The 27620-nt window shown below is 38.6% G+C and overlaps 2 protein-coding genes across 2 annotated transcripts in view; one reads left to right on the top strand and one right to left on the bottom strand.

The window, feature by feature from the left end:
• The first annotated feature begins 339 nt into the window (after positions 1-339).
• Positions 340-13022, top strand: etfa (electron transfer flavoprotein subunit alpha). The gene is made up of 12 exons (XM_028449628.1): positions 340-470; positions 2129-2278; positions 3751-3832; positions 3945-4027; positions 4127-4226; positions 6487-6597; positions 7939-8040; positions 8213-8281; positions 8358-8440; positions 11034-11099; positions 11227-11307; positions 12635-13022. Exons 1-12 carry the CDS (start codon positions 432-434, stop codon positions 12668-12670), a joined length of 1002 nt encoding a protein of 333 aa, XP_028305429.1. The 5' UTR covers positions 340-431; the 3' UTR covers positions 12671-13022.
• A 29-nt stretch (positions 13023-13051) lies between these two features.
• tmem266 (transmembrane protein 266) overlaps positions 13052-27620 on the bottom strand; it is a 36672-nt gene continuing 22103 nt past the window's right edge. The window contains exons 4-11 of the mRNA XM_028449627.1: positions 25234-25388; positions 23707-23780; positions 22675-22731; positions 22428-22566; positions 18782-18897; positions 17199-17391; positions 14314-14376; positions 13052-14239 (exon numbers count right to left, since the gene is read on the bottom strand). Of these exons, the coding sequence (XP_028305428.1) occupies positions 13641-14239; positions 14314-14376; positions 17199-17391; positions 18782-18897; positions 22428-22566; positions 22675-22731; positions 23707-23780; positions 25234-25388 (1396 nt within the window). The 3' untranslated portion in view covers positions 13052-13640. The remainder of the gene's footprint in view (positions 14240-14313; positions 14377-17198; positions 17392-18781; positions 18898-22427; positions 22567-22674; positions 22732-23706; positions 23781-25233; positions 25389-27620) is intronic.

Here is a 27620-nt window from a genome sequence, read left to right as displayed (position 1 = left end):
TTAGGAAGCAACAAGGTAACCAATAAAAATTAGGAAAGAAATTAGATGATAAATATTAGTTATTAGTGTATTTTACAGCTGATTTAGGACCCGTTATAAGAGATGATTACAGAAAGCTATTTTATTAGGTTATTTTTTTCAGGCTCAGTAATTGTGATTAATTGTAGCTGAACCTTAGTAATTGAGAACGTAATTGTAATTGACTTTCTGAGAATAAAAAAAATATTGTAATTGGAAAAAATGCTGGTCACTGTAATCGTGATTGAAATGTAACTAAACATGAGTAATTGAAAACGTAATTGTAACTGAAAAATGTAATTGACTCCAAACCCTGACAGTGTTCACCAAATCTCGCGAGAAGTCGTTTGTCAGTTTGACTTTGTCACTGTTCTTTTTGCAGCAGCAGCAGCAGCAGCAGCTCAGGAGCCGAGATGAACAGAGCTTTAAACAAAACCAGCCTGAAACAACTGGTGAGAGTCTGTTTACACACACTCACAGTTTATATTCGCACTGTTTCAGTCTCAACTCGATCCGGTTTTTTTTTTTTTTTTGCTACTTTCCAGTAGCTGTTTATCTTGTTAGCTTAAAGCTAGGTCTTGCTACAGGTAATGCTAGGTTCTCAAACCACTATACTCGCTTTAATGTTAGTGTGTGGCAGAGCTGGTTAACTTAAACCGATATTATTCTGATATTGCATTGTTCAATGGTTTTATAGTTGAACACTGAGTGTGTTTGGCTGTTAGCACAGGTAGCCTGTTAGCACAGGTAGCCTGCTCTGCTGCTGATTATGAAACCATAGTTACGAAACTGTCATTGACAGGTTATAGTGCAGCCCTAGAAACACATAAATGTGTTATAATGACTTATTCTACAAAGTTCTAAGGTGTGTTGCTGGGTTTAACGATGGTCACTTTATCTTGGTATCCTTTGCTAACTGTCCTGATCCTGTCTGTCACATCCAGAAGAAGCCATTATATATTAGCTGAACTGTGTTGTTTGACCCCCACGTCAGTGTTACATGATGTACTTGGCTTTTCCTTTATCAGAGGACATTAGGTCAGTGATTCTCAACATGTGGCTTTTTATGTTAACAATTTTAATTATTCTTCCCCACAAAACTTTAAAAGGAGGAAACTTTTAACCATTTTACCCTTTCCTTTATCTCGTTTTTGCCCTTTTTCAAATTTTATTTTTAGACTTTAGTTACCGTTTACATTTAATTACCTCCCCCCCCCCCCCCCCCCCCCCCCCCCCCCCCCCTATTTTTTGGCCATTTTTGCAAGTTTTTTTTCACACTTTAATCCAATTTTTGTCTTTTCTTTAATTTTTTGGACCACATTTTATCCTATGATAAGTGTACTTTTGCCCAATAATTAATAAAAGGTAAAAGAGCAACATCTACTCTTACACTTATTGTCTGAAAAAAGTACCAAAAAACATCTACAATAACTAATACTAATTGTTCCCCTTTCCCTTAAATTTAGCCTCTTTTTGTTCCACATTTTAGCCTTTTTTTCACTATAGTTTGCCACATTTTGCCCATTTAAGCTACCCTTTGTCATTACATACCACCTGGTTCCTCTTTATTTTCCCATTTTTGGCCACTCTGGACTGCTTTTTTTGCCAATTTTCACTCTTACCACATTTTTGACACTTTTGGACCATTTTTGGCCACTTACCAGGTCTGCCTCCACTCAATCGTCAAAAACAAAACAAAAAAAAAAAACCACATAGCGGCCCAGACCGGCCCTCAGGTACGATGCCCTGTATGCCAGATGGCTAGTCCACACCTGTACATGCATAAGGGTCAATGGTATGACCGGAAAACTTATATCACGTTATTTAAAAAAGTAAATAAATAATAATAAAAACAGTTTCACGGTATATGATATGACAGGTGTTTTTCCATAGGGTAGGGTGGCTCTGTCATAAATAAAATTGTATTAAAGCTATTAGCTAAAATGAAAAAAACTAAGACATCTTTAAGGCAAATACTGTATATAAAAACATGGTTTTTTAGCCAGGTTTTAATTATTGCAAATGTTGTTATTTTTGAATCTGCATCAAGTTATTTGTGTCTACATTGATGGTGGTTTTATTAAGTGCGACGCTTTTTATTTTTCCACAGAGCGGTCTGCTCCAGCGGTTTCAAAGCACGCTGGTTGTAGCCGAACACAACAATGACAAGTTGACCCCAATCACTCTGAATGCCATCACTGCTGCTAGTAAGCTGGGAGGAGAGGTGTCCTGTCTGGTTGCAGGGACTAACTGTGCACAGGTCAGTCAATCTTAGAGAGCGCTTCATTATTTCTCGAATATATTGTCTTTGATGGGCTATTTTTTAGTGAGTCAATGAAAATGTTAGATATGTGTACACTAGTGTGGATTGGTCTTGGTCTCGAGACCACATTTTGAAGGTCTTGGTCTTGCCTCGGACTCGAGCATTTTTACTTGGTCTTATGTTGGACTGGAAGAACTGATTGGGGGTTTCCACTTGATACGTCCCTGCTGCGCCACGGCTCCGATCCGGTTTTGCTCTGCTGTCCGCCATCTGGCAATTCCCACCGGTTGCGTTTTGAGTGTGCCACGGTGCAGTCCGGTTGATGTCACCAGACCGAGGAGTTATCGCGATATTTACATAATCGCGCGAGAACACAGTTAAAGGAAGTGTTATAAAAAAAAAATTTGTAGTGATTTACAATGACATACAGTATACAATAATGAAGTGCAGCAGTATTCACAAATAGAGCCAGGGAAATAGATTGAATGACATATACAATTAGAAAAAAAATTAAAAGATAGAGAAAGGAGAGGAAACGTAAAAATAATAAAGATAGATAAATAATGATATAGGGGTGACAGGAAAACACATTAACACTTTTCAGACATAAATTTATGTATTCAATTATTTAGTTTCACAACGTTTTTGTTTGTTAAATGTTTTAAAGTATTAAAATATAAAGTTTACCCTTTGTTGTTGTTGTCCTAGCCGCATTTTTTTAGCTACAGCCAACAGAGAAGAGATAATATGATCTGAAGTGTTTTATTTTGAAAAGTAACCAGGTGTTTTAATGTTTAGTATGTGCTTAACTTCCTGTTTCGCTGTATTTGCTCTGTGCTCCACCAGGAATAGAAGTCCTGCGTATCTCTGCTGGACTACCAGACCCGGTGGAAATGAACACATAGACTAAAGTGGAAACCTATCAGCTCCGATTTTTCAACTGCATTAATGTGATAATAAGGAGAAACGGGTGGAACGGTTCCTGATTCATCGATTTTGTAATTTGACTTCAAGCATTTAGCGTTAGCTCACTGATTCTTCTCCCTCCTTGGAAATCTTTTCCATGCCTTATGTGTCAGACACATGGTAAAAACTCAGACATCAGTCCATCTGATTTATTGTCTGAAATATCTCTGAACACTTACTTTAGGCCTCCTTGAGCTTACTAATAAAGTTCTTATTTTCAAATATTTAAAATAATTCTGGACTTATCCGTGGCTTTGTTTTTGTTTGTCAGACGTATTTAGAAGAAAACTCAAATGAAAGAGAGATACTGTGTTTAACCTTGTCATGGTTTTTAAAATAGATTTTTGTGGTCTTTGTCTTGACTCGATCTTGCCATTGTCTTGATCTCGGTGCATTCTGGTCTCAGACAAGTCTTGGTCTTGGATAGTGTGGTTTTCCAACACTAGAGTGCACTGATGTCATAGAAAAGTGAGATCTTCTAAAGGTTTTATTTTGTGTCAAAGGTTGCTGAGCAAATCAGCAAAGTCCAAGGAGTGAACAAGGTTCTGGTGGCTCAACATGACTCGTACAAAGGTTCCCTACCAGGTACTCAGTCCTAATCCATAGAACAGAGAACTACCTCATTCCATACGTTCACATTCCTGCACTGCTGTGTGTGTCACAGCACTATGGTAACTTTCTATTCATTTGTTTTCAGAGGAGTTGACACCACTTATCCTGGAAACACAAAAACAATTCAACTTCACTCACATTTGTGCTGGGGCGTCTGCGTTTGGAAAGGTAGGTTAACGTAGTAAACAGTAGACACTGTGTACACTCCATTGTTTCTACATTCAGAATGAAATCCTACATCAACGGTACTCTTTTCCTCTTTAACAGAACCTGCTTCCCAGGGTGGCAGCCAAACTGGACGTTGCTCCAATCTCAGATATTATTGAAATCAAATCTCCAGATACATTTGTCAGGACCATATATGCAGGTAACCAGTTTTGGTAGAGATGCACCAAAATTAACATTTTTGGTCGAAACTGAAAATGAGGAAACCAAGGTTGAGGACCAAAAACACCGAAATAAATTATTTAGCCAATTATTAGTAGCATTGCATTTCTGTCTATGACTGTGTACTAACATCACAAAAATGAAGTTATTGCAATTGCATACATTAATATTAATGCTTCAGATAATAATTAATTCAACATTAAATAATGCACAATATAACATAAAATACAAAATCAAATGTTGAACTTGAATCCACTCATGTACATTAAATAATAATTTACAGGCCTATAACTGACTGAGAGTCAAATTAAATATGTTCTTTATTAAAAACACAAAGTTCTTCATGAAGAGCAGCTTCTCTGCTTTATCAGTGAAATCACACTCTGTGCGTGCTGCTTTATTCCACCACATTCCAATAATGATCTATATAATGTAGATCAAGTACAGTCGGAATGAAGTGCAGAGGATCTGAATAGATCTTGGTGAAGCCTGAGTTATGCTTCTAATGCGTAATTTGGATTATTTGGAGCTGGTAGCGGTGTTAGCTCGCATCATCACAACATCATCTTTTGGTGTCCAAAGTTTCGGTGCTTCACAAATCTTCAGTGATCCTCAAAACACCAAAGTTATTTATGACGACCGATAAAAGAATAATAGGGCCGATAACAATATTTGGTTTTTAAAAATCTGATATCTAGATGTATCGGTTCATATATGAAATAAGAACATTGACATCCATAGGATATAGACTGTACATGAACACATGAACAATTATTTTAATAGCCAGAATATGATTCAAGACAGGTGGGCGGTGGGGGTGTAACTGCTAAGGAAGTGGGTTTGTAGGGTCAATGGTTGGAATCCAACCTGGGTCATCACTGTGTGATGTTGAGCAAGTCCCTGAACCCTAACTGCTCGTTTTGTACGTAGCTTTGGACAAAAGCATCTGCTGAATGACAAGCACTACTAGATTAAAATAAGGAACTCTAATTAGTAACACTGTCAACTTAAGGACTGTAACGCCACTGATAAATAAGAAAAGGTAAACATGGGGAAGCTGTATTTTTACATTTACAATGTAAATACAGATTCATAAATAAAGTTGCTCAATTGTCAAACAGTAAACATGGATAAATTATAAAAGGCAACATTTACTTACTGCGGGATAATTAAAGAATACTCTATAACTGTAAACAATCAACTACTCACTATAAGTCGCTACTTTTTTCCCACGCTTTGAACCCTGCGGCTTAAACAATGACGTGGCTAATTTCTGGATTTTTTTCTGGTTTTACAAGCTTCACGACGCCAAAAAATTGAGCTCCGTCACATTAGAGGAATGAAATTGCTATTAATGAAACTGTTAACATTAAATGAATCATTCTGATCAGTCATTTTGTCATGCACACACCCTCATCATGGTGAAGACACGGAGAAATGCATGGGATGCAACTTTAAAGTTGTCAGAGAGAGAGAGAGAGAATGTAAAACAGTGTGGATAAAGTAAAAGTCAGCCAGTTTCTAATAGAAGGAAACAATAAACTGAGTCTGTACTCAGCGTGATCACTCCACGGTAGTTCAAGAGAAGAAGATCGGAGGAACCAGTGTATCAGTCTGGTTCTAGTAAAAAGTGACCATAGTAAAAATCTGTAAATGGACTGATATGCAGACATGGGGCAGTGAGGAGGAGACTTCATGTGGAGATGGAGACTTTTCAGTTCAAACATTGAAATCTCTATTAAAGCCAACAGGAGTACAGTCCCGCCTACCTGCCTGTTCTGATTGGCTGAGTCACCTGAAGGGCTTCCTCATCAGCCAATGGAGTGCAGCCTATGTGACGATGCAGCCTTTGTGTGGACTTTTCTTGGAACATTGCTAAATTATTGCAATGTAGCCAATACAGCGGTGCATTCAGTAGCCCTGAAATTACAGTTGTGACGTCTATAAGTGTTGTCATTTTGTAATCAATACTGCTGATTCAAAAGTGGAGAGAGAGACAGTTATATATAATGGCCTGATGTATTGATTAGCCGGGCTATTGACCGATGTCGATTAATTGGTGATAGCTAAAATCAGCCTGATTATCAGTAATCACCAACACTGATTAATCGGTCTGGCTGTTGTTGTTCAGCGTTTTTTGGTTGCCGTTTTTAACAAAATTAAGAGTTTCAAGTGTTTTTTCCATTCAAATCAGTGTGACGTGTTTCATATCTGTCATGTATGTCTCATGTTGTGCACAGGAAATGCTCTCAGCACAGTGAAATGCAACGAGTCCATCAAAATCTTCACTGTCAGAGGGACGTCATTTGAAGCGGCTCCAGTGGAGGGAGGAAGTGCTACGTCAGAGGAAGGTATGCAAACATATCACTTCATCTGTCTTTTTACAATAAAGAATATAGTGTTGGCCTCGACCAGGCGTTATTACATACAACTGTACAGAAATAATCACTGAATTCATGAGAAAAGTTTTTGTACTATTTCTATGCATGTGTTTTCTATCATCCATATTCTGATACAAGTGCCACAAAGGGTCTAATTTTGGGCGGCCCCCAAGGTAACCCAAAATGACTCGGTGGGGGACATTAATATATACAAACAAAAATGGACAATAAAACTAACAGAAGCTTTCGCCAAGCACCAAATATCCTCTTTGCCAGATTTTGGCAGTTATCTGGATTAGTGATCCTGATCATGGTATGATGATCTTTATATAATGATCATTCACACTTTAAAGGCTTGTAATACATTTCTATCTCCATTAATATTCATACAGTAGGTCCAAATGTATTGAAAATACATAAAATTGACAAAGTTTCACAAGACTTCATCGAAAATGAAAAATGGACAAAAAGTACTCCATAAACAAACAAGACTACAGAATAACAGGAAATTAAATGAAACCATAACACAAATGCACAAAATGACTCCAAAAACACACAAAATAGAGAGAATATAAACAGAAGGACGCCTAAGCAACAACAAAAACACACACACTATTTTTTCTTTCCTGTGTTAATGCTCAGGTCATTATTAACCCCTCCAGGGACAAAGTGTGGTTGTGAGTTTTAATGACAACCAATCTTGCAGGACATGTTGATGATTATTAGGGGTGTCCCGATCCAATATTTATATCGGATATTGGTCCGATATTAGCTTGAAAAGGAATATCGGATTGGAATTTCCGATTTTTTTTTCCCCATACCTTTTTTTATTTATTTTATTCAATTATAGAATACTGTAGATATTATGTTGAAGGTTAAAAAGTATGTAACCAATTGGTTAATAATAAATGGGTCAGTTTCTGTTGCTGATTATTGTTCTCTGTTTCAGTAACATCACTAGATAAAACCTTTTCTAACATTCCACACTACAAAATATAGTAATTATTATTTTTTTATTAAAGAAAAAAAGGAAAAAAGTAATAAAAGTGCGTATGATTCATGCTGATATTGGATCAATATTGGTGTCAGTCGACACGCAGGGCTGCAATATCGGTATCATATTGGAAATGAAAAAGTTGTATCGGGACATCCCTACTGACTATATCTTCTGCTGACATGAATGTTGATGATGTGACCCTCAGAACAGAGACACGGAACTTGTGATTGTGTCTGATCTAATATAATACTACAACATCTTTTTGTTCTTTGTGGGCTTCTATTTTACACATTGCTCTGCTCCTGTGTTCCCAGTGGCTCCCTCCGCTCCCACTGGTATCTCTGAGTGGTTGGAACAAAGTCTGACAAAGAGCGATCGTCCAGAGCTGACCAGTGCCAAGGTCGTGGTGTCTGGAGGTACGATGGCTTGTTCACACGGCTAGAGCAGGGCTGAGTTTGAAAAAATAAACTCCCTTTATGTGTTTGTTTGGGGAAAGATTTTCCATACGTAGGTTAGATTCTAGTGGTGTTTGAAAGTATTTTTTATGGCCTTTTTCATTTAATAGACGTGGTTATGTTTTTTTTTCAGGAAGGGGTCTGAAAAGTGGAGATAATTTCAAGCTGCTTTATGACCTTGCTGACAAGATGAATGCTGCAGGTATGCAAAGAAAACAATGACATCATTGGTTCTTTTTCCCAGTTTGTGCTGCTTGATGAATTGGTTTGTTTTCCAGTCGGTGCTTCCAGAGCTGCAGTGGATGCTGGGTACGTCCCAAATGACATGCAGGTTGGACAGACTGGCAAGATCGTAGCACCGGTATGTGCTTCCTGGTTTTAGGGCTTATTTCAGACCAGACATGGACAACTGAGCACATGCAACCTTCTGTCTAATTTTGAGCTGCCCCCAGAGCAAATACACACAAAATATAGCAACAAAAAATATACCAAACAACAACAAACACATACAAAATGAAACAAAAAATTATAATAAAAACAAATAAATGATAACAAAATACACAAAATTACTCCACCCCCCCCTTTCCTGTAATTTTGTTTAGTATTATTTTTATGATTTCTATTCTGTGGCCCTCGCCGTGGACAATCACATGTTTGTGGCCCTCAATGTAATAAAAGCTGCCTATCTCTGCATCAAACGGTGGACGTGGGCCGGTCCTGATCAAAGTAGATTTTTAAATGTGGCTGTATTCTCTCTGCATCTTTAAGAAAGGTTTCTTAGTAGATTTATGGTGACTGCATTTCTTCAAAAAGAGATAAGGTGCCATTCTGAGGCTCAGGCAGGCTTTTACAGCTGTGATTATCTTCACATTAGGTCTCACATAACATTCAGGATTACATGTTTAGGTGCCTAAACTATTCATCAGATGCACTGAGCTGCTTAGAGCTTGGACTGTGAATAATAATTTTTATATATTATAAAAATGTTGACTTTGGTCATTTTGACTTATCTAAATGTGTTATGATTTAAAATGTATGTTCACGTATAGGGCAGTAGTTTTCACCGATTATTTTGTATAACACGGTGATGACCGCCATCTTAAGATGTGACGAACGCTGTTTATCTGTTAGTGACTGTGATGTATACAGTAAACCCTTTCTACACTATTATAATTATACATGTCGTTTAGTGTCTGGTGTCTTGGTCTGATATTGATATCGTCCCTATATATATATATATATATATATATATATATATATACTGTATATAAAAGCAAAAGGGGGTTATATCATCCTGCGTCTAACATCTCTGATATAAGCACTGCGATACAACCAGTCCATTCCACACTCCACTCCTGCATTTCTAATTAAAGGGTCAGTTTTTCATCATACCTACTGTTGCTGACTATTGTTCTCTTTTTCAGTAATATCACTTGAAAACCAATCAAAACAATGTATATTACTCATATATATATATTTTAGATGCAGGCCGATATAGTCTGATACTGTTTTCTAATTTATTTATTTTTTGCTGATATAAGACAGACCAATATAAATATCATTTCCATTGGCGGTATCACCTCTACACCGCTCTGCGCTCCTCGTTTTCGGGATCGATACTGTTTTTCCGGACCGTTTCCATTGAGCACCAACCTGACTTCACGGATTGCACTTTTTTCCTGCCGTCCTCACAAGATCACCAACAAAAATCAATGGTGGCCAATGCCTACTCTCTGTGCGTAAGTTTATGACGCTATGCTTTGATGATTCTCAGACCCAATCAGTGTCTGCTTTGTGCCTACGTCACGTTTTCAAACCAGGGGCCTCATTTATAAATGCGGCGTACGTACAAAAGTAGGCGTACGCCACTTATAAGCAACGTTTGGAACTTATAAAAACAAACTTGGCGAGATCATGTGCGCATCTCCAAGGCAGCTGTGACCCTGCCGTACGCACTAAATCATGACAAAATGTAAAACTCCGCCCCAACAGGAGAAGGATGAAATTAGAGAGAGCTCTGTGAAATAGATACATTTGTGTGAATGAATCAAACATTGTACATTTCACAACACGTCATATATGAAGGATATTTTTGCAAAAACGAAAGGGAAAAAAATGATACTGACGCCCCAGGGAGTGAGTGACGTGCATGTGCCTACAAATACAGTTTTACCTTAATAATAATAATTGTAATTAAAATCACAATCATTGCGAAAAAATGCTAATCATTTGGGTGCAACACCTGTAGCTGTTATAAAAAGGAACACACTCACAATGCATAAAGACACACAGTGGCTTATCAGGCACTGCTGGAGGACGAGGTGCGTGGGAGACTCTGGAGGGAGAGGATCTACAGAGGCCAATGCTCTCCTGTGTGTGTCCTCCTCAGCAATTAATACCTCCACCTCGCATTGAGTGAAATGTGTTTTATTTGCTCGTTTTCCCCCTCGGTCCACTGTGAAATTTGTGTTAATGAATATTCATTAGTGGCGTTCACCTGACCTTTTATGGGCATCGTATGGGTGAAGTACGGTGTTTCCTCTTGTGCGACAACTTTGGAATTGATTGTCTTTTAAAAACAGAAACGGGTGAAACGAGCGTGCGCCCTCGTTTACAAGTCATAAAGATTTTTTGTGTATTTAGCATATGAACTTCCTGGTTTTAGCGTACGCTAGGACTTTTTTTTGGAACTTCAACAAAGGAGGTACTAAAAAAGGCAGCACCAGGCACCACAGAGGAGGTACTTTTCCCAGTGGAAACGGGAAAAAGGAGAGTAGAGCCGATAGCGCCATTGGAAACGCAGCATAAACTTCTTTGCCGTTTGAAGCCATTTTATTTAGACACTCCACCGACTTCTATATGATCGGATCATTAGGGAAATCATCTTTAGATGCAATGTGAGCCGTGGTTCTGAGGCTGAGGTTTAACGTCTAACACTGTGTTCATGTTCACAGGAGTTGTACATTGCTGTTGGTATCTCAGGGGCCATCCAGCACCTGGCTGGAATGAAAGACAGCAAGGTAACAGCACGTTTGTCTTTCTGCATCAATACTCATCTGTTTTCTTTAACTTATCCATATTTCATAGTTCAATCATTATTCAGTCATTTAAATACCAAATAATGATTTTTCAAGTTTTTTTCCTCAGACTATTGTTGCCATCAACAAGGACCCAGAGGCTCCTATCTTCCAGGTGGCAGACTATGGCCTAGTAGCTGATCTTTTCAAGGTTAGTGTAACTATATATATATATATATATATATATAGTGTTGCATTGCTTAACATATAAGTTAGATATTTAAGGTTAAATTATTTAAAAATCTTTCTAGAGCAGCAGGAGATAAATTAACACATTTGTGGGACATGTTTGCAGCCATTTTGCTTGAAAGAGTCACATTGGCTGTATTCACACAGTTTGTAACCAAACTGTGACTGATGATTCCAGTCGCTCCGGGGACCCAATCTGTCCAAAAAAAGCAGCGTTTTACCTCGGCATACCACAATATCCATTTTCTGCATCTTTGTCGCGCTAAACTAAACACTTAACGCTGATGTCCGAGCACGGTCTGGCCCATCTCAGTGGTTGACCGTGGGCGTCGGCTTCAGTAGCTAATGGTGGCTGCATAAGGCGGACCTCCTTTAGTCGCGTGGACCGGGACCAGCTTGCTCCTCTAACAGTAATGTAACCTTGTATCTCTCAGTGACGTAAACATGCTACTGCACAGTAGCAGCGTTGCTGCGAGTAGATTAACCTGCTTCATCTAATTTAAGCAACAGAGTGGGACCAAGACCACACACATTAAATTAGCGATATAAATGATGGAGGGGTTTATCATACGGTAGGTGTTTTTATATCTCACTATGATATATATCGTTATATCACACAGCATTACATGTAGCACATGCATGCCTTTGGATTGTGTACGTGTCTGTATCTACTTTACAGTGACTTTTTGTTCCTTAAATCAGCCCCATGTTGGTCCTGATTTATAAACACAAACACTGAAAATACTCTGAAATGTAAGGATAAGGACAGTCTACACATAGAGAAGAGAAATAGATTAGTTCATGCTTGGCAGGTTTGTTTGGATTTAAGTCAACTTGAAAGTCCCTCCATAGCAGTAACGTATATTAGAGCAGGGCCATAAAACTGTGATTGTGTGATGTATGTGATCTGAGGGCCACGTTTTAACATTTACTGTATGTCAGCATTTACCAAACTGTCATTTTTGTATAGTTGTTTGTGTGTTGGTGTTGTTTAGGATATTCTCATCTTGTGTGTATTTGCTTTCCAATAGTGTTGTTTGTGTATTTTAGTTTTTTGTGTTCTTGCTATTGTTTAGCATTCTCTCATTTTGTGTGTTTTTGTTGTCCGATATATTTATTTGTGTATTCTTCTAATTTTGTTTGTATTTGTTGTCATTTTACTTTTTTTCTCCTTTATTTTGTCATTTTGTGTGTTTACTTTGTGCGTGTGTGTGTGTGTGTGTGTGTGTGTGTGTTATTGTACAGTAGCAGTGATTACTCGCTGAGTTTGCCCTCTGTTTTGTCTCCAGGCTGTCCCTGAGATGACTGACGCTCTGAACAAATGAGGAAAAGAACAACATCTGCCTGGAGTAGGAGCCAATCAGAGCATGACAACACATCACCACCTTAATTTGACACCTTCGGTTTGAGTGACATCAGAAATTATTATAGCTGAGAAAGAATTTTTAGTTTTTATCAATACTGTACACATGTTGGACAGATGAGTAGTACTTGCCTTCAGCAGAATGCATGTTATTTTGCTCATGGTCGTACATTTGTAGTCATTTGTATTTAATTATTGAGTCCAGTGAAGTATTTGAAAGCTGGATTCTGCAGATATAACTTGGTGCTGAAACCTGAACTAATGGGAGGAGCTCTGGAAACATAATGTAATAAAATAACAGCTACTTCATCTTTGCCATTTCTCCTTTTTATTGTTTGTCCTGCAGTCTTTCATCTCTATCATCCAGGCTGATAGTAGACAACACGTAAAGCTTCATGCTGTGATCATTTGCATACCAAACCCATTCCAAAGTATTTACAGTCACTGCTCATTAATACAAATGTTCACTTTGACCTGAATGATGGGAAACGTGTGGTGTGCAGGTTAATCTGCCACACCAGTGGCTTTTGCTGCTTTTTGCAAAAGGGTTAGGGGTAAAGTCTCAGATGGGGTTTGGTCATAGAAATCATCCAACAGTCAAAGTGTTTTTATTCTTTCCACTCACAAGATTAAGATAAAAAAGACTGACACAAATGCAAAAAGACAAAGATTAGAAAGAACAGAGCTGAAGGACCCTGCAACAGTCAGCGATGAATGTTAGAGCCACTGGTAACCACTGGTGTCATCTCTCTGTGTCTGAAGGATCCGGGCTTAACTGAAGCTGCTGGTTTCCTTTGCTTTTCCAGACCATTGCTGCTCTCTTTGTGCTGCTGTGGGACATTCATCGTCTCAGTCTGAGCCTCTCCAGGTCACAGACTGTAGATCTAGATTTGATTTTTGCATTTTAGGCAACGGGTCCTGGTTTTTGCGTCCTATGTCTCTGACAGGCGGTTGACGTGCGTATCTACTGCTGCCATCCTCCTGCACTTCTCATCCAGAAGTTGCTCGTTGCCCTGAAAATGAATGACGGCCTTTGAATTGAGCCGGCTCTCCTGGTTCCTTTTGTTATAGATGTTAATCCTGTGCTCCAGCTCAGGGCTGGTTTTAGAGGAGCCTGTGGGGCTCGGTGGTTTAAGGTTGACTGGATCCAAGCCCTTCTGTGTGAGACATGAGTCCTCAGAGAGGGAGGACAGCAGCTCCTGTACCACGGCGCTGGGACTGCCTTTGGGCGGAGTGCCCACAGCTAGAGGGCTGCTGTACGGTGGGGGGTAGCAGCGCTGGTCGCTGTAGTCTGTAGAGGTGGAGGCCTCTCTCACCGTGGAGCTGCAGTCCATGGATGAGCCCAGAGTGTGGCTGCGGGACAGGGTGGTGGTGGAGGCCTCGCTCACCCAGCTGCTGGTGCGCTGCAGCCGACTAGATGGAAATGCGTCCACACTCACCAAGGTGGAGGGAAGCTGGCTGGGGTTGTTGGGAAGGTGCACGTCTATGGCTGCTGTGGTAATGACACGTGCTGGGTCTGGGATTCCTAGATCTAAAAAAAAAAAAACAACACAATGTTGGAGGTGGAGGACAGCAGGACTTAAAGCAGGAAACGGTGATGCTCACCACTGCTGGGCTCACTGTAGTACTGACTGATGTAGTTATTCATGTCATCCTCACCGTGATGAACTGAGAAAGAAAGGAAGAGGAAATCATCCATCGCTCATTACATGAAACACATTTAAATAAACGTTTGTATTTTTTTTAAATATTCACATGTCTAATAGAGCAGACATGGGCCACGTGTGGCACTCAGTCTCTAAAGTAATGCACAAAATGACCCCAAAGACATACAAAATGAGAGAAAGATATGCACAATGACAAAAACACAAAATAAAGACAACAAACATATCTCCAAAATACACAAAATAAAAGCATAATGAATGATAGGATTTATACAGAAAAATTCCTCCAAAAATACAAAATGAAAACAGAAAATGGCCTTTTTGTAGATGATGCACATCTCTTTTTTAGAACCTGTTTATAATATAAAAATGTGACTGTCTTTTACAAAGTTATTCTCTCATCATGTTAAGCAATAGAAGGTGCACTAACTTTTGGAAATGAAATTAATGTAATACTATGCGGATCAGATTAATCCAAAGGGCTGATCAAAAATCGGTCAACCTTCTCCACTGGCTTTTCTTTTGAAACAAAACTTTTCTTGTACAAGTGGTGAAAGCTGGGCAGAAATCAAAACAGGCAAACACTACATATTTCATTCTCTTTTTAGCAGCCATTTTCATTATTTCCAAAATGTAGATGTAAAATGAGTCTGAATGAAGGAGTTCAATAAGTTTTGCTGCACAGAGCATTCTTCTGTCATGTCCCATGAGGACATGGGCTTCAGCTCTTATCTTAGATGTAAAAGTGTCTCTCAGAAACGCAGCAGTCTACAGTGATTTATGAGTGTGATAAAGAAGCAGCCCTGACATCACAGGCAGTGATATCACCATGTTCATTAATGTCCTGTGAGTTATGGCTGTGTGTGTGTGTGTGTGTGTGTGTGTGTGTGTTATCTATGACTCATTTACTAATGAACGTGAACTCTGAGGACAACAACAGCAGCAGCCTTGGAGTGTCCCTTTAAATCTAACTCATGCTTTAGTGTTAAAAACAACAAGAAAACAACTCCCTTTGAATCATCACATTTCCTTCATAGTAAGACAAACAAACAGAGGCTGTTTCCAGATGTTCTATCCACATTATATACCTCTCAACCCTGTAGGCTCTTATTGTGAAAAGCAGGTGGAGAAAATGAAAGTGAAAATATCAAAAAGTAAAAAATTTAGAAAAGTTGGGCAAATCAAAGTTCTTCCTTAAAATATATATTATATATCTCGATGTTTATTAGTGATATCCATAGAATAAAATGACTTTATACTGCTCTTGAAGCACATCCAATGACTTCTTCTCTATTTGTGTATGGAGCACGTGTCAACACATGTGTGTGTGTCTTTTAAAAGCTCTTCTTAGGTAGGTTTAAAGACAAAAAAATAAAAATAATCATGCTTTATTGAAATGTAAAGAAGGCTGCAGGATGCAGGTTAACTGCATTTGTTCATCTAGAACAGGGGTCTGCAACCTGTGGCTCTGGTGCCACAAAGCCTCTTTGACTCTTTTGCAATGGCTCCCTATGGCTTTCAAAAATATTGAAATAAATAATTATTTTCTTACAGAGGGTATTAATGATTAATGATTTTGACACCAAATAAAATCATGATATAACGATTTGTTAACCTAAAAATAAATTACACGGTGCAATAACTCAACCACCTTCTACACGGCACCTCCTGAAACACCTACAGACCATTAACTGTGGTTAACTTTATGTTTTACATCCCTGCTAAGATAAGTAAATCAACTAAAATAATACTCTGGAAGTGAATATACATTTTAATTGTATGGGGACAGATTCATTTAACTGCCAACATGTAGCTTAAATATGCACGCTTGATATGTGGCAAGAAATTAGCATGTGTTGACTGACATTATGTGTTATCAAATTCAAGTAATTTTTTGTAGCCCTTCAAATACATTTTCTAAAAATATCATATAACATTATCCGATATCATTTTAACTGTATATAATTTTAGACACTATGTTGTCTTCATTAAAAAGGTTTTTTTTTGGCTCTGGAAGGACTTTAACTCAGGTGAGGTGAGAGTAAAGGTTGCAGACCCCTGATCTAGAAAATCATTTTCAACTAATTGTGTTTGGCACACATTGAATTAAAGTCTTGAATGTGTAGAAAAAAATACTTATAAGTAACTTTGGAACATGTTAATACATAAAACATCTACTTCAGTGGCACTTTTTTTCTAATAGAACTGACGATTGTTACTATGTTGTGTCTGTAACCTTGTTCATACCTGACATATCATTCTCAGGTGGTGCTTTTTTGTTTTGCATATATTACAAAACTGTACCAATTATCATATACAATACAATAATCATTATGGTATGGGCTGTGGTCTAGGTCAATGATTCAGCTCAATTTTAGTTAATGAATAAACCTTATTTATTTAAACTACTGTGGGTTCTCCCAGTCTGTGTTAAACTAAAACATTTCCTTTAATACAGTGTTTTTTATGTTTGTTTTTAATCATTCAGGTAGCAGGTTACACACATTCTATCCTCTTGTGTCTTTATTTGCATGTTTTGTATTGAAGTAATCAAAAAAAACCAACTAAAAGTAACATTACTTTAATATAGTGATCATTAGAGTAAGTAACTGATTGCATTTTTTAACAGATAACTTGTAATTTTTTGAAAGTAACCCCTAACCCTGTAAATAAATCAAATGATATGATTTTTTTATAATATGTTATCAACACTGTGAACCCACTGTCTGGTATCGTATCGTCCCACTGTAAGAAGCACAGTTCTATTTTGAATCCATCCACATACGTTAGTAAAGCCTCCTTTTGCTGAGGTGTTGCCATGGTTACCTGCAGCACGGCCAGCCTCTCTGCCTTTGGCCGGCCGGTGATGCTCAGAGGCTCCAACAGCCAGTCCATCCACCTCCTGGAAACCAGTGCCCTGTTTGCCCCACAAGTGGTGGATCTGCATGGCTGCTTCACGCTCCGCCACCAGGTCCAGGTCCTGCTGGGCCAGGTGGGCCCTCAGCTGCCTGATCTCAAACTGAGGGACCAGAAAAACACACAATATCACACTACAAATACATGTAGTTACTTACAGAGGTGAAAGTAATAGATTACAAGTACTCACGTTACTGTAAATCAGTTTCTTTTATGGATACTCGTACTTTATTGAGTATATTTTTAAACCAGTCATTTTACTTGTACTTAAGTACATTTTAAAAGAAGTAAAGTAATTAGTTACATTTCTACACCCAACAGTTACTGAGTAAATAATTGTTTTTTGTAATATTTTTTTTTATTTGAACATAATCTATATGTTCTTAGTCATGCCATTTCTGATCAACACACAGCTCATTTCTATGGTTCAGGTTGTGGTTTCTACCTATTATGTTGACATGGCACATTAGGCAATAGAGTTAATAAATGTAGCTTTAGACTGAGCATTTTTATACATTTTGAATTAAAACAAATAATAAATAACACCTAGGAATTTATTTATTATTTTTTTTAAAGAATTGTACATTTCTACAAACCTTTTATTTTATAACAGGTGCCTTTGTGGCATGATTTATTATCCATAAATAAACATGGGGGTGAATGTAACCAATAACTTTTACTTAGAGCAGCAATTCTCAACTGGTGGGTCGGGAACCAAAAGTGGGTCGCGGACCTGTACTGGGTGGGTCACGGGCAGCTGGTCAAAAATAAATAAATAGCCACATTAATGTCTCTCATGTTGGACTTGTCTTTTATTCTGAAAGAAACTTTTCTTTTGACAGGCATGCTGTGAAATTCATGTTGCACAGGAAAATATATAGATTTATGTTTAAAAAAAGATCATTTATGAGTGTTTTCAACAGCTATTTTTGAAAAACTAAATTTGGTTGTTGAATTCTAAAAAAAAAAAAAAAAAAAGAAAAAAAAGTGGGTCGTGATTGATGACTGTGGCAAAATGTGGGTCCCAGGGTGAGACCAGTTGAGAACCCCTGACTTAGAGAACTATTTAACTGATCTACTTTTTCACACCTCTGGTCATTTACTACTGAATAGAAACAGGGTTTTATTCTGAGGCACAGGAAATATAAGAGTTTAGGGTGTGATGACAGTCCTTTACTGCCCCCTGCTGGACACACACAGTAGTAGTAGTAGGATGATGATGATGATGATGTGATGATGGTGGTGGTGGTGATGATGGTGGTGATGATGATGATGGTGATGATGGTGATGATGATGATGATGATGATGATGATGATGGTGATGGTGGTGATCATGATGATTGTGATGATGATGGTGGTGATGATGATGATGATGATGATGGTGATGATGGTGGTGATGATGGTGATGGTGATGGTGGTGATGATGGTGGTGATGGTGGTGATCATGATGATTGTGATGATGGTGATGATGGTGATGATGATAGGAGCACATACTGCCTGTTCTTGGCAGATCCGCGTGAGGCGATCCAGCTGCTCCTCCCTCACTGCCTTGGCCTTCTCGTACTGATGAACCTCCAGCTCCATCTCCACCTTCACCTCCAACACATACGCTGGAAAAACCAGATACAACACACACTTAGCCTCCACAATGTATTCCAGGGACATATTAGTGACATCTAAAGGTGTTAAAAAACCACATCCACCACAGCATCTGTGCTCGTAATAAGGAAGCAAAGCTGATATTTCATTATAAATAAAAGCACAGCTGGATCAGACTAAGGTTTGGGTTCACCCTGAACACTGTCAGTACTTGTAGACCACATGTGTCAAACACAAGGTTCAGGGGCCAAATCCGGCCCTTTGGAGAATCCAATTTGGCCCGTAGGAAAAAAAAAAAGACAGCAGTAAAGAATTAAAAAAATAGGAGTAAAAATGACAGAGAAAACATAAATCATTGTGTAAATATATATACAGCTAACTCAGTTATAGCTTTACAGGGCTCACAGTTTGCCATGCTTATATCACATGATGTCATCGTTAATCTCACACTTTTTAAGTTTTAAGAAATCTTGCATTTTCCCTAAATAATGGAGAAAGTTCATTGTTTTATTGTAAATTGTGTCATTTAGTGTTTGATTATTGTTGGTGTCTCACATACTTTACATATCATTTATACATAGAAGGTCAAACTAGGGTACAATAATGTTGAAATGACTCATTTTCTCAGCTAAAATACACAGCCCACATTAAACTGCTCTGTTTTGGGCCTTGAAACTAAAATGAGTTTGACAGCCTTGGTGTAGAGAGTAGACCACCTTTGACCCAACCACAATGAGAGCCTGCAAACTCCTCACATAAGCATCACAGGTATGTTGCCTGGGAGTCAAACCACCAACTCCACTGTGCTGTCATTGTCTTTTCACTCATTCAGTATTTGTTTTCTAAAGAAAGTACCATTTTAAAACCTTTTAAATTTGAAAATTGACTTTTATTTTGATAAACACAGACGTGTTCCAATGTTGTATTGTTGTCAGAAATGATCTTTTATAACTCCAGTATTTTGGTGCAGGTTTTTTCATTGTAAAGTGTTTTTTTACATGGCTCTATGTACTTTTGCTAAACAAAAACAAAACCTCCAAAAAAACCATCATTAGGATTTATTTATTTATTTTTAGATTTCAGGATAAAGTTGATTTCCTCTAAGTCTGTGTGGTTTCTCATCTGGAATAGACACATTCTCAGTGGAGATACTGATGATTATGTGGTGTAGAAGTATTTCCTATAGTGAAATACAACTTTACAAAGTGCTCCACAATCTCATTTTGAATGCATTTGTCACGCCTCTGGCTTTGAAGCCAGGTAGTGCAGTCTCTGTTCTCTCTAGGTGGGTGACAGCTTGGCAGGTGGATTGTCTTCCAATCAGCTGATGAAGTGCACCTGGGTCTGATCTTCTCCACTGAATAAAGCTTCACTCTGGACTTCAGTTCCTCGTCGGACTGTAAAGCTGAATCGTCAGTGTCTGACCTCCAAACTCAGTCTGTTTGTATATTTGTTGCCAATACTTACCGTTATCTTTATTTCTTCAGTTGGAACTCTGCACACCCTGCCCTCCAAACCCTCCTCTACCCTCTGTGGACAAACGCCGGCATTCATTCCCCTCTGCCCCCCTGCAAACTCCCTGGATCCCTACACCAGGACTTCCGCAGCTTCACCACTCACCCTCCATCAGCCCATCAGCAATCCACCTGCCACTGCCAACCTTTCCCTCACACTCTGCTGCACCCCAGTTAAGCTTTTTATTCAGTTGTTACTTTTTGCTCATTGAAGTTGTTTTTTGTTAGGATATTTTAGTGTAGTATAGCATTTGTTTTGTTTCCGTTTGCTTTTGTATTTTGCTGGTTGTTTATTAAAACTTATTTTATGCAATTTTGAGTCGTGTCTTGTTGACCTGCACCTGAGTCTCACCATTCGTAACAGCATTAACTGCTCTGTGGATCTACATCTGTAGTTTCTGAGATGGTGATACACTGCAGATGTTATTTCTGATTAAATTATGACTTTATCCTCATATAATTATAATTTTTTTTTTTTGTGTAAAACTGTCTTTTTTCTTGTTACAGTAGGACTTTATGATTAATATAGACTGTTACATCCTCTCTCCAAAAGGGGGCGCTACTACTCCAACAGAATGTGATCAGTGATTGTCACTGAGATGTATTCATGACCTGAAGTTTATTACAGACTGGTTTAAACAGAAAAGGGCCAAACTTTGTTTGTATTGTCGTGGTGCAAAACATTCTTTCTTTAATTTAGCCATGATTTTGTCTCGGCCTTGCTCAAATATTTGTGTTTTAACCATCGACTTCTCTCAGTTTGTCCAGATTTATTTAATTTTAAATCCTCAGAATGTTCATCATAGTCAGTGCTGACTCTTGTAAACCTCTGATTTATATCTTTATTTTCTCCTATAGACCCTAAGTGTGCAGCTTTGCAGAGTAATTGTGAAAATAACAATTTGACTATATATCTAGAATGTACTTGATCTCTTATAGTTTTACAGTGACATATTCTTCTAACATTAGGAAAGGCCTAAGTTAGCATGAGGCTACATAACACATGACAGAATAATGTGGTTAGACATATTTAGTTCAACACAAGGGAACAAGAGGCCCACTGTATCACTTAGCATGGCCCCCAAAATAATAGCAACAAATGACAAAAAAAATACACAAAACATACTCTAAAAACATACAAAATAATTACAAAAATACAGAAAAATATACTAAATGACCTAAATTGACAAAATTGTCTCTAAAAATAGAAAATTATGACAAAAATACACAAACTGACTCCAAAACCACACACAAAAAAACACAAAATGTCAAAAGAAACACAGAAAAATGACTCAAACACGAAACACAAGAGAAAAAAAATATACAAAACCACAAAAAGAATGAACAGAATGACAGAAAAATGTACAAAAATGACTAAAGACACAAAATCACAACAGAAATACACAAAATGTACTCCAAAAACACAAATTACAAAAGAAAAAAACAAAATAGCAGAATAACACACACAACAGCAACAAAAACACACAAAGTGAGAGAAAAACATACAAGATGACTACAAAAATACGCAGAATAACACAAATAAAACACAAATGAGTGTAAGATAGACAAAATAACAGAAATAAATACAAAAATGCAACAAAAACAAACCATTTGTTCTTTTGAAGTCAGTTCTCACATTAATACACGGAGCCCTTATTTAACCTTGTACACCCTCTGGTTATTGTAAAACTGGAATAAGATGCTTATTTTCACTGTGTTAATGACATTTAAAGTGTTTGTTTAGGGTGATTTTAAAGCAATTCATTGGATTTGTGTTTTATCTGCATGTTTAGAGCCTTGGGAAGAAACACTTGGGATGCAACATTATTCAAATCAAAGAACAATTCACATGAGAGAAAAGAAAATGAGCAGTGGAGGAGGAACGTTGGTTATTTCCTGCTTTAACTGCAGCTAACAGGGAAAACACTTGGTGAAGTGATGGCAGTGGATGGTGCACAGAGCAGTGCAGCATCTATCTCTGCGTGTCTATGACCTGGCAGTGAAGGACATGTGATGCACAGCCTCACCATCGATGATCCTCTTCACCCTCCAGATGCGCAGCGTGATGATGAGGCCGATAGCATCCCAGGGGCTGCTGGGACCGTTGGCCACTGTGGAGGCCACCATGGGGGCCAGAGAGAGTACGATCACAGCTCCATCAAACACCTGGACACACACACACACACACACACAATGTGTGGCTGTGGCATTGAGGGAATGACACTGCAGTGAAAAAGCTCCATGTCAGGACTAATGGGGCTCCTGGGAGCTTACCTCGACTTTGTTCTCAATGTAATCCCATATCCCCAACACCACGATCCTTAACACGGTCTACGGACACAGAGAAGGACACACAGGGTTAGTTTCACTGCTAAAACAACACACAATGATTCTCCTAATGGATCTGCACGTGCACTTTTATTCCTTCTCTCCTCCACCTACTGACATCCTACTCACTCACATCATACAGTAGCTGCTACTGTTGGATTTCTTTTAAATAACTGGATTGCTGGTGCTGACACACACACGCGCACGCGCACACACACACACCCTCCTCTTCACTGCTACTTCACAGATCTGCTCCTTTCTTTGCTAGCAAAGCCAATGCTAACCTAACCGTGTGAGATAAATGTGGCTGAAGGAGAAGAAAATGCTCATCAATGATCACAGCTGATCACAGTTCTAATCAATCAGAGTGGGCAGTGCAGAAAAAGAAACATTTCTATGTGATTTGTAGACATTGTTCATAGGAAAATAAGAATAATTACACTATAAATACTAATACTTCTATTGATGGCACAGCCTGACAAAGCCTTATTCCAGACATATGAGCAACTGGTGGCCCAGGGGCCACATGCGGCCCTCCAGGAACACATGAAATGACATGAAAATACACCAAAAAAAAGAGAAAAAAAAAATTGACAACAAAAACACACAAAATGAAGTAAAATATACTTAAAAAAAACACCAGAAGTACACAAAATAACAGAACAAAAAGATGACTACAAAAATAAAAACAAAATGACGACAAGAAAAACACACAAAATGAGAGAAAAATATACAAAATGATACCAAGAACACACAAACAACAACAAAAAATACACACAATGACACCAAAAACACACAAAACAACAAAAAAAAGACAATTATAATGCTCAAATTTGTAATTATTCTAAATAATGTGACCCTCAGATCAGACACAAACACATTTTAATAAAAGAAGCCATCTGTGGTAAATCTGTTAGTACTCACAGAAACACATAAAACCACACTACCTCAGGTAGAGTGTTGGTGGAGGAAACTGACCTCGGTGAAGAACACTGAGAGGATAGCCAGGCTGATCCAGTGGATGATGCTGGCAAACTGAGTGGCATTATTAACTGAAAGAATAAAGAATATAAAAACAACACCAATCAGATGTTTTTCTGTTACTATTTCTGTTAATTATATCCGTTAAACACAAAGGCTTGTGTATTATTCATTCATTCATCTTCCCGAGCTGCTGATCCCTCATTAGAGTGCTGGTGATCGTCTCCATTTATAAATGCATGTGAGGAACAGGACCAAACGCACAGACAACCACAAGTCTCTGTCCAAAGTACAGGCACAAAATGGCAAAAAAAAAAAAAAAAACTACAGAGAAATACACAAAACCGTTACAAGAAAACATAAAATAATAGAAAAATATGCGAAAAATGCAAATCAAGAAAAAATATACACAAAAAACCAACAATAAAAACACACAAAACAACCATAGAAATACCCCAAAATACCAACAACACTAAAACACTAAACACCAACTAAAATACACAGAATGGTAAAAAAAATACATTTGTTGTTTCCTGTGTTAATGCTCAGATTGGTCCTTATTCTAAATGCTGGCATTAATGTTATATTGTGATCCATCAGATCAGACACTATCACATGTTTGTGGTCCTGCTTTGGTAGAAGTTGCCCAATGTGCATAATATCTATAAATGAAATAAAAGCATACTTTTCTCTTACATATGGATGTTGTTATGCAGTAATTTACATTCAGAACACGTTGATAACTTTTGTTTGGGAGGAATTAAAGCACAGTATCAGGCTAACGTCTAACAGGAGTGATTGCTCTGCTGTGTTCTCTATCAGCCAGTTCGCCATGAATTGCATTGCTGGATTTGTCCATTTACTGCCTCCTGTCACACATTTGTCTCACTTCTCCCTCGTCTGCTCACTCAGTGCGTCCCAGAGGAACAGTGAGGACTCTAATAGATGTGGATACTGCCACTTGTACTGAGCCTCCACATCAAACGCACCATCAGCACCGACCTTTTCCTTATGATAGATGGAGATGGTTCCCCTGAGCCACGTAACAGGCAGATTAAGGTGATGCCATGGTGACATGAGACAGGCTGGGCTTTCACTGTGGGGCTGTTTTAGGTGCTGAAGACTGATGATGGGAGAGTTGGTTTCCCACGGTAACAGATGATCAAAGCCTCAGAGCTGACCCTTTGTATCATTATCATTATAGAGTCAAGTCACATTGACTTGGATGCCCTTCATTCTATTTTAATAAAATGTCATTTTTTATACTACCTTCAGTAAAATATTAATAATAATGATATTATGTATTATATTATCCAGGATAATGATGCAAATTATAATAATACAGTATATAACAGTGGATTGGTTCCTTATTTTATTAGATTTACCCCCTGGTTAGTTTACACTCACAAATACACGTTGGTTATTGATTGCGTAATAATTATGCTTTTGTGCTTTTTAATTGTAATGTGAGTGTATCTGTACATGCTATACATCTCATGTGTGTGTAGGCTTTGTGCCACTCACACTGCAGCAGCCTGATGTCAATGAGCAGCTCCAGGACCAGCAGCACCACCACCAGGACCACACAGAAGACCAGGACACAGTTAAAGCCTGCAGACAGCAGACAGACCTGCCACAGCGCCGCCCGCCGCCCACAGCACGGCTTCAGCCAGTTGGACCTGAGAGGAGAAAAGAACGGGTGTGGTCATGGTGGAGATACACCTTCTTTACTGTGCTCATTGTTTATGGCTTCTTCTAAATTAAATGTGTCAAAGTCAAGGCTTGCACAATTTACAAAAATAATATGTGTATATGTTAGCTCCTCACGCATTTTATAAGCCTGCTTGTGCAGTCACATGATCCCATTAGGGAAACAAGCAAACGGCTCAGAAAACTGATGGCTGACCTCTGTCACGCTGAGAAGCATCGTATTAAAGCAGAACTAAGTAACGTGAGCTTAGCGCTCCCCCTAAAGGTCCCTTTTGGTTATGTCACTGTCATAAAAACTCTGCACCCCCCACCGCCTGCCCCACCCCACAGCTACATGCGCACCTTTGCTCTCCCTAGACGGTAACAACCGATCACTGAAAAATCCTAATACAACAGTGACACTAAGGGTGTTTTCACACATATAATCCCAAGTGACCATGTGAACAGTATGAGGAAGAGAGACAAGTAAAATAAATGAGTGATGTGGGAGCCCTGGGTTATGAGTGTGTGTGTGCCTGTTGCCACAACAAGAGTGTGTGTGATTGCTGTGTGTTGCTGCTGAGCTGTCACTGCATGGAGTTGCTCAGTTCCTCAGACAAAGGTCTTCTCTGCCTTTTTTTGCTGGCTCAGCCATGATATAAGTTTGAGAAAAATGAATTCATAGACAACCCTGTGCAGCCACGGGGCTGGTCATAATCTAGCATTAGTTTGTATTGGGCTGCAGTAAAGCAGTACAGCTTACCACCATGTAAAGGTTGGAAGTCCCGCATTCTGACCAGAGACATCATGGAGTGATGAAAGACCCCCAATCACCCCATAAACACTTGTATTACCCTCACAGGGACTATAAGAAGGATTTATTAAGGTGAAAAAGTTACTTAGTCCTGCTTTGAAGGTGCAGGCCACAATTTTGGAAAGCTAGCATTGTTTGAGCTAGCAAAACCTCTTTAAGCGTCGTAGCTCCCTTCAAAGCCACACCCCCTAAAACTTAAACTCCCATTTGATATAAAAAAGAACAAAACAGATGATGAGTGATCCATGATGAACAGAGGGGGGCGTGCACAGGGCGAGACATGAAGGCATCTGATTGGTACTTTCCACTCGGACCCAAAGGCAGGGATTGGTCAGAGTCTTTACAGGATTCCATTTGCTACAGAGATCTGACACTTTTTGACCAGCTGTCTGAGGTAAGATGGCCGCCACGTTGCTACGTCACTCCCCATTGTCTAACAGCGTGGGTAAGTCATCCAGTGTTTATTTATAGCTATGGTGGTTTGCCTCCAGGCAAAGCCCCACCCAACAAAATATGTCACAATGTTTACAAACAATCAAAGGGTCTATAGCTTCAAACAAATTTTATTTGACTTATTGATTTACTTTTGTTTCCAAATAAAAAGTATCATTCTATGATGTTTACCAGAAACGATCAAATTACACATTTGGATCAGAGTTGTCACACTCGTGTTAGTTCAGAGGCCAAATACGCAGCAGCTTGATCTCAACTGGGCCATAGATTTTAGGCAGAAAACAAGCATTTTCCACATTAATGTGGTTTATAGTTTGCACATCCACATATAAATGATGTGTACAGTGTGTAAGGCACCAACAATATCCTATAGTCGTTACTAAACAACCAATGGTGATCTGATGTAAATAAACACATATCAGTCCCTGCAGGATCTACTCTTAAATTTCCTTAAATTTGTGACTAATGAACTCTTAAAAATGACTGCTATCATGTGATATTAGTGTGGGGAAAACTGTGAGCCCTGCAAATATTGTGGAGTTTCATTGAATTTGTGTATTTGGAGGGAATTAGACATCTACAACTGAAATAGTTGGTTATTTACACAATGATTCCTGTTTTCTCTGTCATTTTTATCCTAAAAGGTGTTTGCTTATGTTACTGAAAAGACAATCCCTTCATTTGACTTTGTCTGTCCTCAGTGCCTTACAGCACCAAAGTAGAGAAAGGATGGAGAAATCAGCTGAGGTCACTAAGCTTGATTGCAGAACGTTTCTGTAGATTTCCCCTGAGATTTAGCCAGTGCTTCACACGGATGCCTCCACGTTGCTATATTTTTCCATTAGTCTGGAGTAGATCCATGTCCCTGGTGTACCTGCAGCTCGTACAGGTGCACACTGCCTGAAGATGTGTCTTAAATCCATTCGCTCACCTTCTCCAGTCAGAAGCAGACACT

Source organism: Gouania willdenowi, chromosome 6 (assembly GCF_900634775.1).
Source record: "Gouania willdenowi chromosome 6, fGouWil2.1, whole genome shotgun sequence".
Taxonomy (NCBI): domain Eukaryota; kingdom Metazoa; phylum Chordata; class Actinopteri; order Blenniiformes; family Gobiesocidae; genus Gouania; species Gouania willdenowi.
Note: the sequence above shows the minus strand (reverse complement) of the source record. Positions and strands in the feature narration are given on the sequence as shown.